Raw genomic sequence first — 15,861 nt, forward strand, 5'->3', positions numbered from 1 at the left:
AACCCACACAACTCCATTTACTCTCCTACATGACCCCCTTTGTATTTCTGTTAAGTTTCCTGGTTTTAAGCACAATTTTATTAATCATGTGTATCTGTGTTATTTATATTTTACTATAACTCACTAATATAAGACTTACTGGTTATTTTCTCAGTTTGTAAGTGCTGTGTAGTAATATTTGAATTACATGCAAACTGGGGCTCAGGGAAGCTATGAAGTTTCCAAAGTTACTCAGTAAAACATGCATGGGTGCTATCAACAGTCATTACTGGTCTTAAACCACTAGTGGGATTATATTTCTTAGTTTCCTTTCTTCAAGGTAAAATATATGCCTTAACTCACTTATTTGAAACTTTTTTTTATTGTGTTCCTGCTGTATACAAAGCAGTGCTAGGCCTCGTGCTAATGACCTGGACTTTTATTATATTTTTCACTTAGAAAGAAGTACATAGTTGTTATTTTTAAAAAATCACTTATAGTAAGACAGGTAGAAATAGAAAAACAGTATTTTCTCGTTTCCTCAATCCTGATCCCCACAATCACTTTAAACAATTTAGGTCCCTTATGCATAACCTTAGTCACTGCTGAAACATTACACTCGATTTCTTCAGGCCTGTGCTTTGATATGTGACTCTGTGTGGATGTCAGCCTTCATGCTCTTAATTCAGTCTACCAGTGTTCTAAGCCTTATATCAAAAATGCTGGCAGAAGAAGAAAGCAAAACCTTTGTACTCTGCTTTGAAAGATGGTAAAATTACTAGGATAAAAAAGCCTATAAGTCAAATTCAGTTTTCAGATTTCTGGTGAACCAGATTATCTTCATTTTCTTTGTTGTTTTGGGAGATTAAGAATTGGCTAATTTTTATGGTATAAACTGTGGTATAGTTTAGAAGTTTGTGATAAATTCCTTACCAGTGAACAAGACATTGTCAGTACCAAAGGATAATGATTACATTTTATAGATTGGTAACTGTGACTCATCAGAGAAGGCAGTGGCACCCCACTCCAGTACTCTTGCCTGGAAAATCCCATGGACGGAGGAGCCTGGTAGGCTGCAGTCCATGGGGTCGCTAGGAGTCGGACATGACTGAGCGACTTCACTTTCACTTTTCCTTTCATGCGTTGGAGAAGGAAATGGCAACCCATTCCCAGTATTCTTGCCTGGAGAATCCCAGGAACGGGGGGAGCCTGGTGGGGTGCCGTCTCTGGGGTCGCACAGTCGGACACGACTGAAGTGACTTAGCAGCAGTAGCAGCAACTGTGACTCAGTTGCTGAATGATTTATTTGAGGCATCTTACAAGTAACATAGAGCTAGCAGTATAAGTACAGTTGAGTATCTCATCTAGACTCAGACTTATTCACATCAGCTGAAAGTGTAATTAAAGTTAGTTTAAGTGTTTATATTTTTCTTTTTTTTTTAATAGAACATTAACATGAAACTTTATCTGGAAAATTAATCAAGGTCACGATTGTACTCTCAGCACTGGATGGTCTAGTAAATGTGAACTTCAGCTAATAGTAGTGCCTTTTTTTTAAAGGACAAGAACCTGATCTTTTGCATAAATGGGAATTTTCTCTGTTTAGAAAATTTTAAACTAATTTTCATAAATTAGCAGGAAGAAATGTAAGATTCCTGCTTCCCTGGCAACTCAGTGGTAAAGAATCTGCCTGCAGTGCAAGAGACAGAGGAGAGATGGGTTCAGTCGCTGAGTTCGGAAGATCCCCCCAGTAGGAGGAAATGGCAACTCACTCCAGTGTTCTTGCCAGAAAAATCCCGTGGACAAAGGAAGTCTGTGGTGGGTGACAGTCCATAGGGTCGCAAAGAGTTGGACACGACTGAAGCAGCTGAACACGCACACACGCACTATAAAATCTACAGTGCAAAGTTAAAAAATCTAAATATATTGGCAACAATATAAATCCACAAGTAATTAGTTTCCTTTAAGTATCTGAAACTTTTGCAGTGACATTTTTGTTGTTCAGTTGCTCAGTCATGTCCGACTCTTTGCGACCCCATGGACTCTAGCAAGCCAGGCTTCACCGTCTTTCACTGTCTCCCAAAGGTTGCTCAAACTCATGTCCATTGAGTTGGGGATGCCATCCAACCATCTCATCTTCTGTTGTCCCCTTCTCCTCCTGCCTTCAGTCTTTCCAGCATCAGGGTCTTTTCCAATTAGTCAGCTCTTCACATCAGGTGGCCAGTGAATATCCGGGTTGGCCAATGAATTGGCTCTTCGCATCAGGTAGCCAATGAATATCAGCTTCAGCATCAGTTCTTCCAATGAATATTCTGGCTTGATTTCCTTTAGGATTGAGTGGTTTGATGTCCTGCTGTCCAAGGGACTCTCAAGAGTCTTCTCCAGCACCACAGTTTGAAAGCATCAGTTCTTTAGCATGCAGCCTTCTTTATGGTCCAGCTCTCACATCCATACATGACTACTGGAAAACTATACCTTTGACTATGTGGACCTTTGTTGGCAAAGTGATGTCTCTGCTTTTTAAACACTGTTTAGTTTTGTCATAGCTTTTCTTCCAAGCAGCAGTGATATTAGAGTGGCTTTTTAAAATTTGATGGCTGTCTTTTATCGCTTGTCTAGATAAATGGCAGGTCCCAGGTAATAGTCTTGGATGTTGTCATCCAGGTGATGTATTGGGGCAGTAACAAAACTTTAGCTTGTGAGACCAGCTCTTTACATAACTAAGCACTATACAAAGAGTGGAGAAAGAAAGTCATCTAACAGATTCATTATATATTACCAAAAGATGACGTGTCGTCATCCACTACTAAATAGAGATCCACTTTGGAAATTTCAGTTTTTAGAAGGTCTCATCTGGCCATAAAATAACATAAGAGCAAAACACAAATATTCTGCATGATGTGAATATCTACATTATTCAAGTTAGGTAATGTAAAAGAGCAATTTAAAATAATGTTAGACCTTAGAGATCACAGGCCATTTTAAGGTGCTTGAAAATAGGCAGTTTAGTGGGAAAGACATCATGTAGCTGGTTAGTAGCAGATCACCTTTTAGCCTAGCAAACTGTCACCTCTTATTTCTGTGCCTGAAATGAATTAGAGTCAGATCAATGGGTTGGAAATAAGTATTGAAAAGTTTGTTTAACTTTGGAAAAAGTCAACTTCTAAAAATACATATAAAATTGAAATCACTTTATACATCTATACTTGTTGGCAACATTAAAAAGAGAATTCAATTAGTGATAGCATGTTTCTTCTGAATAAAATGTCTTCAAAATATAGGCTAGTTGGTTCCTTGCTATGTGATTTGCTTTTGTAGTTATTTTTAAAGGAAATGAGACTATCTTTGGAGTGATTATTTATTACCTCAGCAATTATTTTTAAAGGCATGGTCAGCTTGTAACTTTGTTTTTGAATTTTCCTGTTGAATATAGGTTTTATAGACTAATAACCCCAAGTACATCTTTTGCTAACAGTTAATCTGTATTTAAGTAGAAGTGATGTTCAAGTAATAATAATTCAAATAACCAATTGAACACTTCTGTTATTCTTTTTAACCTCAAGCATTTAAATAGATGCAGAAATTACTTTCTTAAAATCCTAGGATATATGGACAATTTACATGAGAGTTCATTTGGAGTTTCTAACAACCCCACCTTCTCTTAATCAGTGCATATCCTTCTGAATGTGAAAACTTCAGAGTCTTGATTTAACAAATTCATTTTGAAACAATGCACATGAAAGAGTAAGGCGGGCAGAATCAAGCCAGTCATGCTCTCATCTAATTTCTTGATAGGTGGAAGTGTTGTGAAGATACTATTGCTGGTATACTTTGTTGTTGTTCAGTCACTCAGTCATGTCCAACTCTTCACAACCCCATGGACTGCAGCACGCCAGGCTTCCCTGTCCTTCACCATCTCCTGGAGCTTTGCTCAAACTCATGTCCATTGAGTTGGTGATGCCATCCAGCCGTCTCATCTTCTGTCGTCCCCTTCTCCTCCTGCCTTCAGTCTTTCCCAGCATCAGGGTCTTTTCTAAAGAGTCAGCTCTTTACATCAGGTGGCCAGAGTATTGGAGCTTCAGCCTCGGCGTAAGGCCCTGCGACATGGTGACGTGTCAGGCTGTCAGTTGTTTAGCTTCTCAGTTTCCTTAGTTTCTTATCTAGGAAATCTCGTCATTGTCTCTTGGGTGAAAGTCCTGTAGACTGCAATCATACAGATAATAGGAGTCTCAAGGATTTAGCCTCCATTCCTTCTCCGTATAACCTAAGCCTAGATATTTAGTTTTTCCGTATCTTTGTTTCTTCTCCCCCAAAAGGGGACCGTGTTTTTAAAAATTAATTTTTACTGGAGTGTATTTGCTTCACAATGTTGTGTTTCTACTGTGCAGCAAAGAGAATCAGCTGTACGCATATATATATCCCCTCGTTTTGGGATTTCCTTCCCATTTAGGTGACCCCAGAGCACTGAGTAGAGTTCCCAGAGCTATATAGTAAGTTTTCATCACTTATCTATTTCATACATGTTACCAGTAGTGTATAGATGTCAATCCCAATCTCCCAATTCATCCCACCCCACTTCTTACCCCGTTGGTGTCCATATGTTTGTTCTCTGTGTCTCTGTTTCTGTTTTGCAAATAAGATCATCTATACCATTTTTCTAGATTCCACATATATGCATTCAGTCAGTTCAGTCACTCAGTCATGTCCGACTCTTTGCGACCCCATGAATCGCAGCACGCCAGGCCTCCCTATCCATCACCAACTTCCGGAGTTCACTCAGATTCACGTCCATCGAGTCAGTGGTGCCATCCAGCCATCTCATCCTCTGTCGTCCCCTTCTCCTCCTGCCCCCAATCCCTCCCAAGATCAGAGTCTTTTCCAATGAGTCAACTCTTCACATGAGGTGGCCAAAGTACTGGAGTTTCAGCTTTAGCAGCATTCCTTCCAAAGAAATCCCAGGGCTGCTCTCCTTCAGAATGGACTGGTTGGATCTCCTTGCAGTCCAAGAGACTCTCAAGAGTCTTCTCCAACCCCACAGTTCAAAAGCATCAATTCTTTGGTGTTCAGCCTTCTTGATAGTCCAGCTCTCACATCCATACATGACCACAGGAAAAACCATAGCCTTGACTAGATGGACCTTAGTCGGCAAAGTAATGTCTCTGCTTTTGAATATGCTATCTATTTTGGTCATAACTTTTCTTCTAAGGAGTAAGCATCTTTTAATTTCATTAATATATGATATTTTTCTCTTTGTAACTCACCTTACTTGGTATGATAGCCTCTAGGTCCATACATGTCTCTACAAATGATCCAGTTTCATTCCTCTTTATGGTTGAGTAATATTCCATTCTATATATATATATATCACAGCTTCTTTGTCTATTCCCCTATTGCTGGACATTTAGGTTGCTTCCATGTCCTGCCTATTGTAAGTAGTGCTACAGGGAACATTGGGGTGCATGTGTTGTTTTGAATTATGGTTCTCTCTGGAAATATGCCCAGTAGTGGGATTACTGAGTCACCCTACCCATCAGTAGGGGACTTTGTTACATTTTTTAAATTTTCAACAGCTCTACTTTGAAATTTCTCATAAATTATTTTCCTCAGCCACGTCAAACTTACGAGAAGATTTAAAATAAAGTTACCAGAGAAGCCTTGTGATTCTCCCTTCAAGACTGCTTCCTGTGTATGGTACTCCATTTATTGAAAGAAGTGTGGTTGCTAGTGCTCATTTTTAAATTGTGGGATGATCTCAATTAATAGAAGCTAAAGAAATTAACCAAGACTAGATTTTAGGGAGGTCAATTTAGCATGGTTGATATGGGAAAAGGTTGGATTAGGGAGTAAATTTTAAAGATTTTTCTAGATTCTAAACAAATAATGGGAAAAACTTCACTGTGCATTTCATTGCTATTTTGTAATGCAAGGGGAGCTTGGATCTCTTAACTCATTCTATGATAATAATTATAAAAGTAATAATGATTATTAACATCTGTATTAGGCTATGTAGTAATTGATGCACATACATTATCTCTTCACAACAGTGTTATCATGTAGGTAACTACCATTATTATCAGTTTATAGAAGAAACTCAGGTTGGTAAAGTGAAAAGTCATTTGCTTAAGATTGCATGTCTAGAAAGTGATCTGTTCTGATCCTCTTGACTCAAAAGCCCACTTTCTTAGCATTAGACATCCTCTCTTCTCCAAATGGCTAACAAATTGATAACATGAAAATTGCCCTAAAAACAGACTATACTGACATCATGTTCTGGGAACTATTTTTAACTAAAGAGGAGAAGGAGCAAAGAAAAGTGATGGGGAGAGACTGAAGGAAAGAAGGAAGATTATAAATACTCCTATAGATTTCTGTCTTTAGGCAGTAAGATTTCATTACTGAAGAGACGTTTGAGTTAAATAATGATGTTTGAGTAGGGATGTGTCAGTGCTTTTGTATTTTTATAAAAGTAAATATTTTTGTCCAGAATATTTGATGTTTGTAATGTAGCATGCAGACATCTTGATACCAGATTGTCACTGAGCTGTTACTGTAAAAAGATCCTAATTAGATTTTTAAGATTCAAATTTTTATATGAGTTACAATTAAGGTCTGGTTAGTGTGGATTAACCAGTCAATTTGTTTTAATATTTATTAGATGCCTGCTGTGAGACAAGCATTGTGTCAAGTGCTGGAGATAGAATTAAAGACAAATAAGATATAGTCTCTGCCTTAGTGACCTTACCATCTAATGTGTGAGACAATCAAGTAAGCAGGTAACTATACGTGTAAGCTCAGGGTATTAGGCCAGCTTGTAGGGAGGAGTGACTTGCTGTAGAGATCACATGCAGCTTACAAAAAGAGGAGGCCTTTGAAATGTCCTGCATGATAAATAGGGATTACCTATCATAACATGTGAGCTTTCCCTTGGTTGATTAACTATATAATTAGAAATACCAGAAGGATCTTTTTAACAATACCAATGCCTAGGCCCACCCCCAAAGATTCTGATGATTTAGTTTGGGTGGAGCCCAGACATAAGTACCTTTTAAAAGAAGCTTAGTTATTCTTAGGTGTTGCTGTGGTTGGACACCACTCAAGATATTTCAGACATTGTTCCTAAAATGCTGCTTGTGGACAAGAACACTTTTATACTTCTTGATGATGTTTAAAGAGAACATGTTCCCAGGGAAAAGAAAATTGAGATAAATAAATGTTACTTCAAAATAAAGAAGCAGAGGTTTTAAAAAGCTACTCTTTCTTAAGATTGAACAGCTTCCCTAGGTAAGAATAATTATTTCAGAAAACTGAAGATATACTAATATGTCTCTCATATCCTATTTAAAAATATTGAGTAAAAAATTGTTCCCATGGACTTATTACCCAAAGTCCTGCATTGAAATATTAATACACACAAAAGAACATTTGTTCTTGAACACAGACGAAGTTATCCAGATCTGGAAGATTAGAATGGTAAGTGCCCAAGGACTTGTCATGGGTTGTTGACTAGGAGTGAGCAGGTGAATGACAGATGAAGGCTTGGGTAGAATGATAGTGAATGGGTGGTAATGATTAGTCAGTGTACCTTCCCGAAGTTGTTAGGTACTTATGGGCTACACATTGTTTCATTTCTTCAAAGTATTCCTCTGAAGAGGAGAAAAAGTGTTGCCTTTTAAATTTTTTTCTGTTTTTCCAAGAAGAGAAAGGTTTAGGAGGTAACATTTTGTTTTTCTTTTTTTATTATCGTTCTTATTTTATAGTACTTTAATGTGCCAAGTCCTATGCTCAGGACTGCTCAGGCATTACTCGGCAATTGTTGTATTTGATTCAGAGAATACTCATACTCTGAATACTCAGGCATTATTCAATACTCATATACTCAATACTCATTACTCAGGCATTACTCAGGACTAGTCAGGCATTACTCAGGTATTGTTGTATTTGATTCAGAGAATACTCATTAAGTGGTTACTCCAATTAGTCCCCTTTTAGTGTCAGGAAAAGTGGTGTTCAGAAAGGTTAATTAACTTGCCTGGGGTCACACAGCCAGGAAACAGCAAAGGTGTGATTTAAATGAATGCTTAACTGGAAGCACAAGGAAGGATAACTGTGTGCTCTCTGAAAGACTGTGTTAGAATAATAGGATATTAACATGCAGACAATTGTGTTTAGTGTCTAGGCCCTTTTTGCTTCATTTACTCTGATTGTATTGTTGACAAAATTACGATCCAGATCCATTAAATAGATGGTCCAAAATCACACACGTAGGTAAAGTTAGAAAGGGACCAGACTTAAGGCTTTTTGACCCCAAGATCAGTGTCCTTTCCACAATCTCACACTCTACTGCCCTTTATTTTGTTGTTGTTGCATTTTGAGTTACTAGTCTGGTTTTCTTTTTATTTTGTGTTACAATTTGTCTCCTGAAGGTCAAGTAACCTGGTTTGGTTATGGAAGTCCTCGTAGCTTCTGGGACTATATCAGAGTGGCTTGCCGGAAAGTTTCACAGAACTGTATCTGCAGCATTGAAAATATGGAACATGTCAGTTCCTCCAGAGCTAAGGTAAGACATCAGTAGTAATGTGCAGGGTGTGTGTGTGTCCTCTCAGCCGAAGCATTTTAACCCAAATAGAGAATTCAAGCTCTTTGTTATATGCAATATTTCTTTTCTTTGTTGAAATTAAGCACTTGACCAAATTTAACATCTTTCAGAGGCTTAATTTTTTCTACTAGTTATTTTAGAGTGCTCTTAAATCTTACTGTTGCCTTATAAGTAGCAAGAAGGCATGAAGCTAGTCACTGTGAGTTTCTTTTTTGAGAAGTACGGTGAAATCTTTCCCAGTCTGTGAAGTTTCAGCAGCTCTTTGTGTCCCGCACTGGCAGTCCACATGTCAGACTATGTTCACATAATTCCAGACTGTGATTTGCCTGTTGAACCGGGTTGATATTCACATTACTGATGCAGAAGCAGTGGTAGGTAAAATTGCTGATGTCTTGGCGTAAATTAAAACAGTGACATCAAACTATTCTAGTGGTCATTGAGTTCTTCCTTGTCATGCACTCAGTCTTAAAAAAAAGGCAGTTTCACTTAATGTCTATAATGGTAAACATTATTAATTTAATTAAATCTCAACCTTTGAAAGCCTTTCTTTTTAGTATTTTGAGTGACACGATGGGAAGCATGCATGAAGCGTCTCTGCAGCATACTGAAATATGGTGGTCGTCTCAAGGAAAAGTACTCACGCAGTCGTTTGAATTGTTAGCTGAACTAGATGCTTTTGTTGTGTAATAGTATTTTTACTTGAAAGAAAAACATTCAAACTAGAGCTTTTTTGACTTAGGCATTTGTAGACAGTCCTTAAATAAAGATGAATGAAGTAAGTCTGTTCCGACAAGAAAAAGAGCTTGACAATATTTGTTGCCAACATTAAAATGAAAGCTTTCAGGTATAAATTAGAATTTGGGAAAACTAGTTAAAGTGTGTTCACAAGCTTTATAGCTTCCTAGGACTTGAAACACTTAATTCTGATAATGTTAATATTAACAAAAATGTATTTATCTTGTTTAATGGAATGTGTAATATTTTTAAGTTAGTGTGTTAGTCATGTCTGACTCTTTGCAACGCCATGGGTTGGGGCCCACCAAGCTCCTTTGTCCATGGGACTTTCCAGGCAGGAATACTGGAGTGGGTTGCCATTCCCTTCTCTAGGGATCTTCCTGACCCAGGGATCAAACCCGGGTCTCCTGTATTGCAGGCAAACTCTTTACTGTCTGAGCCAATAGGGAATACATTGAAGTCAATAAATGTCTTCATTTCTAAGTCAACTATGACTAGTTTTTTTGTAAAAAAGTTTTTCTCATAGATTTCACTTTTGTCACAATTGTTATCTTAGTGGTCCTTTGGCCTTCATTTTCTTGAACTATTAAATTTGTTCATTTATTTACTTTCTAATTGTCTGATTGAATACAGGTTTTAAAAATGTGCAATTTGAATTCTCTTTTGCATCTTAACTGAGTTTGTATCTTGGCTTCTGTAGGTTAAGATGAAAAGACTTGTTCAGTCACTCAGTCATGTCCGGCTGTTTGTGACCCCATGGACTGTAGCACGCCAGGTTTCCCTGTCCTTCACTGTCTCCCAGAGTTTGCTCAGACACATATCCGTTGAAGTAATGATGCCATCCACCGATTTCATTCTTTGTCACCCCCTTCTCCTCCTGCCCTCAGTTTTTCCCAGCGTCAGGGTCTTTTCCAGTGAGCTGGCTCTTCACATCATATGGCCAAAATATTGGAGGTTCAGCTTCAGCATCAGTTCTTCCAGTGAATATTTGGGCTTGATTTCTTTTTGGAGTGACTGGTTTGATCTCCTTGCTGTCCAAGGGACTCTCAAGAGCCTTCTCTAGCATCAGGTTCAAAAGCATCAATTCTTAAGGGCTCATCCTTCTTTATGATTGAACTCTCACATCTATACATGATTATTGGAAAAACCATAGCTTTGATTATATAGACCTTTGTCGACAAAGTGACGTGTCTGCTTTTTAAAACACTGCCTAGGTTTGTCATAGCTTTTCTTTCAAGGAGCAAGTGTCTTTAATTTCATGGGGGCAGTCACTGTCCACAGTAATTCAGGAGCCCAAGAAAATAAAATCTGTCACTGTTTCCACTTTTTCCCCATCTATTTGCCATGAAGTGATGGGACCAGATGCCATGAGATTAGTTTTTTGAAAATGTTACATTTTAAGCCAGATTTTTTGCTCTCCTCTTTCACCTTCATTAAGAGACTCTTTAGTTCCTCTTTGCTTTCTGCCATTAGGGTGGTGTCATCTACATATCTGAAGTTATGGATATTTCCCCTGGCAGTCTTGATTCCAGCCTGTGATTCATCTAGCCTGGCATTTCACATAATGTACTCTGCATATAATTTAAACAACTAGGGTACAGTATACAGCCTGCAAGTACTCCTTTCCCAATTTGGAACCAGCCTGTTGTTCCATGTCTGTTTCTAGCTGTTGCTTTTTCCTGCATACAGGTTTCTCAGGAGGCAGGTCAGGTGGTTTGGTATTCCCATCTCTTTCAGAATTTTTCACAGTTGTTATGATCCACACAGTCAAAGGCTTTAGCATAGTCAATGAAGCAGATGTTTTTCTGGAATTCTCTTGCTTTTTCTGTGATTCAGTGGATGTTGGCAATTTGATCTCTGGTTCATCTGCCTTTTCTAAGTCCAGTGTGTACATCTGAAAGTTCTCGGTTTATGTAATGTTGTAGCCTAGCTTGAAGGATTTGAGCATTACCTTGCTAACATGTGAAATGAGCACAACTGTATGGTAGTTTGAACATTCTTTGGCATTGCCCTTCTTAGGGACTGGAATGAAAACTGACCTTTTCCAGTCCGGTAGTCAGTGCTGAGTTTTCCAAATTTTCTTCTGTATTGAGTACAGCACATTCACAGCATCATCTTTTAGGATTTGAAATATCTCAGCTGGAATTCCATCACCTCCTCTAGCTTTGTTTGTAGTAATACTTCCTAAGGCCCACCTGACTTCACATTCCAAGATGTCTGGCTCTAGCTGAGTGATCACACCATCGTGGTTATCTGGGTCATGAAGATCTTTTTTGTATAGTTCTTCTGTGTATTCTTGCCACCTCTTAATATCTTCTGCTAGGTCCATCCTATTTCTGTCCTTTATCGAGGCCATCTTTGCATGAAATGTTCCCTTGGTATCTCTGATTTTCCTAAAGAGATCTCTGATTTTCCCCATTCTGTTGTTTTCCTCTGTTTCTTCGCAGTGTTCACTTAGGAAGGCTTTCTTATCTCTCCTTGCTATTGTTTAGAGATGGGTGTATCTTTCCCTTTCTCCTTTGCCTTTAGCTTCTCTTCATTTCTCAGCTATTTATAAGCCCTCTCAGATGACCATTTTACCTTGTTGCATTTCTTTTTCTTGGGGATAGTTTTTGTCACCACCTCCTGTACAATGCTAGGAACCTCCATCCATAGTTGTTCAGGCACTGTTTATTAGATCTAATCCCTTGAATCTGTGTGTCACTTCCACTGTATAATCATAAGGGGTTATATTCATAGAAGGTACCCCAGTGATACATAAACTTTATTTTATTATTTTCAAATTAAAAGCAGGAGAGATTAACATGACAAGTGTATTCTAAACCCCTTCAATATAGGGGAGAATATATTTCTATAACTAGTATGTACCAAAGTATAAAAGGTAATTGAGAAGGTAAGAAACACTAGACATGTAGCACTCTTGACCTGGGTGGACCAAAGAATCCCAAACTCCAGCTGACCAGCTCTCTTAATAAGCCTTGGGAGTAGGCCCTACACAGCAAGATGCTGCCCAGCAGAGACAGATTAATATTTATTCTGTAAAAAACTGGTATTGCGTATCAAAACACCACAGAATAATTATGTTCTAAATCCTGTTTTTATATCTTTGTTTTGCTCAGGCCTCAAACAGAGTCCATCCCCAGGCAAGGATACTGGATTGTGTTGGCATTTCCTTCTCCAGGGGATTTTCCCAACCCTGGGATCGAACTCAGGTCTGCCTCATTGCAGGCAGACTCTACCGTCTTAGCCACCAGAGAAGCCTCCATTTATTAATACTTGTGGGGGAAAAAAGATCTACTACTTGTCTAGAGAAGTCTGCAGGCAAAGATTATACCTGTCTTTATTTATTGTAGTGCAAAGAGCAAAGTAGTTAATCTACTCAGTGAATCACATCTGCCAAGTGTCAGGATTGAAGGATTAAACAAATATCTCAGCTGGCAGGTTTACTGAGCCTTTGAACTGCAGTTCGGAGTGACTGCTAGTATGTATAGCACTCTTATCCAGCCTTGATACTTGGGAAAACGTATCAGAACCTGAGCACCAATCTTATGTTTTAAATAGTGTGTAACTCAGTAGGCTTGGGACCAAAACTACAATCTTCATTTTTGACTCCTATTTAAGAAACCAGATCATTCTGATTATACTTTTAGGGCTATGTGAACATTTTAAATAGTGGAAGGCAGGATGCCCTGTGGCGCAATGATTGATTCAGTCCAGAGACATTCTCTGAATTGATTGATTGAATCAGGATTGCCTGTGTCTTTGTATCACTGTACGGCTGAGATTCACATTGTAGAAACTTGCTGCCACAAGAGATGTGAACTTAGTCACCTTAGTAATCTGAGACCTGTAAAATGTAGACATTCCCTTTCTTTGCTTAGTCTGTGACTAGTTGAGCTCGTTTTCCAGGGCCTATTCATAGCCTGTCAATGAAATAGAATATTTGAATTGAAGACTGTGACTCTAATCTTTACATCTCAGCCATATTTGCAGCTCTTCCTTCTGCAGTACACAAGGGATCTTCCCTGGCAGTCCAGTGGTTACCACTCTGTTTCCACTGCAGAGGGCATGGGTTTGATCCCTGGTCAGGGAACGAAGATCCCGCAGGCCCACCAGTGCAGCCAAAAATAAAAAGTATGCAGGAATAAAAATATGCAGGAATTAGGGACATAGGATTTCTGTACATCAGCTTATTTCATATCAGGCTAGAATTAGCTTTCTGAGAAAAATAACTTCATATCAACAGGTACCTATTTTGCTTGCTTCTGAACTTATCCATCTTCCCTATCTGCTAATGTGGGCCAATTACTTGTAAGCATGATATTAATACATGACCTTTGACAGAAGGTCCACTGTATTGGATCCTTAGTTACTATTGTTGTTCGTGTTGCAGATATTTCCATTGGATTTTCTTAGCATCCCAGCTGATTTCAAGTTCAAGATAGCCTTCTTCCCCTTTAGTCAGTCTCTGGCCTGAAAGTATGAACTCTCTACTGTCATTGAGTTCTTCCTTCTTCCTGGATGTCTTGTGTGCATTTTCTTTTTCTTTGGTTTTAAGAGCGTTCTTATTTTTAAAATTCTTATTTAAGGATGTGTTAGGCTTTCCTAATTTATGGTTGCTTACCCTATGTATTCCTTCTATTCAGTATAAATGTAACATATTATAACTTCTGAATATACTAATCACATCAACGACTCGTATATCCATGCATCTCTCCAGCTGATAAATTTTTATTCAGCACCTATACTGTGACAGAACTGTGAGTGTAGCCCTTAATACATTCTGATGATTTATGTCCCTAATTCTGCCTACTTTTTCCTGGTCTCATCTTCTTACTTTTTCCTTGTTCAGAAGCTTACCTTGTTGTGCTTTGTCCTAGATGGTGGTTAGCCAGATTTTCTACTGAAAGAGGCAGAGGCAGAGAGAGAGGGTGCTAATCACAGATACACCAGAGTTACCAAATACTGGAACTTTACAGTAAGATACAGTATTGCAGAGAGGCCACTTTTATGTTCATTTTCTCTTATTGATTCATAAACTCCCTCCTCTTTTAACTACCACTCCCCTTTTCCTATCGCTAGTTCTTTACTGTGATGGCCCCAAACCTGGAAGTGAAACGAATTGAAGGGGCCCTGTAAACACTCCAGGCTTTTGAGACCTCAGAAAGGCTGTTCCTTGGGAGTTAGGGAAATTCAGATGAAAACCAGCACCCCAAAAACCTAAAAGTGGTGCCCTTGAGTGGTACAAAGTGGTTTTCAAATACACTTGTCTACCATAAGAAAAGTAAATCTACTCTAGAGAAAAGTAGCATTAGAGTTGCTGCAAATTTTCTTCCACAGTGTCTAATATTTAATAAAAAATCACCAAGCATATCAGGAAACAAGGTTAAATGAACAAAACTAAGAAATATAAAAAATTGAAACAGACCTATGGGAGATGCAGATAATGGACTATTAAGTAATTATACTATGAAGAAGATATAAATAAAGATTAATACTAGAGAACTGGAGTATATAAGAAAATCAAAATAGGAAACTACAAAATATTCAGTCTTAATGAGCTTTACAATAATCGATAGTTTGCTAAGTTGTATTGCACATCAGTACATTTCGGAGGATTGAGATATAAACAAATATAATGTTTTCTAACCACAGTAGAATCCATAACAGAGTTAACTAGGCTTATATAAGTTGAAGTTGAGAAGAATTTCTAAATAACTCACGAATGAAAAAAGAAATTGCACATGAAATGAAAACATACTTAGTAATGATAATGAAAACATATAAAAATTGTAGTTAAAGGAGAATAGATAAGTTTAAGTAGGCTTTTATATATTTTAAGAAAAAGGCAGAAAATCGGTTATCAAAGCTTTCATCTCAAGAAACTTTTTAAAAAAGTAATAAACCCAAAGTAGGAGGAAAGAAGTAATGAAGAATAAAAGTTCATATAAACAATTGTACACTATAAGAAAATCAACAAAACCAGACATTGGTGTTTTAAAAAAGATTAATATAACTGATAAGTTTCTAGCAAGGCTACTAGAAGGAAAAAAAGAGAGGTTATAAATTACCCATATCTGTAATGAAGAAGTGTAAACCCCACAGACTGTACAAACATTAAAAATCCCTAGAAGGTATGAATAACATCACACCTGTAAATTAAAAAATTTAAATGAAATGGGCAAATTCTTTGAAAAATGCCACTTATAAAAACTAACACAGAAAGGAAGAAAACTAAGTATTCTGATGTCTGCTAAAGAAATTGACTCTCTGGTTTAAACTCATCCCCTTACAGCCCATTTTTAAATGGACTTATTTTTCTTACAGATTTGTAAGAATTCTTTGCATTTTACAGACGAGAGTCTTTTGTCAGTTACATATAATGCAGATATTTTGTCCACTCTGTGATTCGTCTTTTTATTCTCTTACACAGTTGCAGTCCACCCCCTGAAACAGGGAAGGTAGGGGGTATGGATCGTAATTCTATTAGGTTGGTCAGTTTGGTGGTGAGATGAGTCCCCTGCCTTCTCGTTGTGTCTGTTTTGTTTCCT

At 37.9% G+C, this 15,861-nt stretch overlaps 1 protein-coding gene across 4 annotated transcripts in view; it reads left to right on the plus strand.

Moving 5' to 3' along the window:
• The window catches only part of RUNDC3B (RUN domain containing 3B), a 175,207-nt gene that overhangs the window by 64,452 nt on the left and 94,894 nt on the right, over positions 1-15,861 (plus strand). For all 4 annotated transcript variants that reach the window (XM_042249155.1, XM_042249156.1, XM_015095223.3 and 1 more), the window contains one exon: positions 8,403-8,536. In XM_042249155.1, the coding sequence (XP_042105089.1) occupies positions 8,403-8,536 (134 nt within the window). The remainder of the gene's footprint in view (positions 1-8,402; positions 8,537-15,861) is intronic.

The sequence above is a fragment of the Ovis aries genome, chromosome 4 (genome assembly GCF_016772045.2).
Source record: "Ovis aries strain OAR_USU_Benz2616 breed Rambouillet chromosome 4, ARS-UI_Ramb_v3.0, whole genome shotgun sequence".
Classification (NCBI taxonomy): domain Eukaryota; kingdom Metazoa; phylum Chordata; class Mammalia; order Artiodactyla; family Bovidae; genus Ovis; species Ovis aries.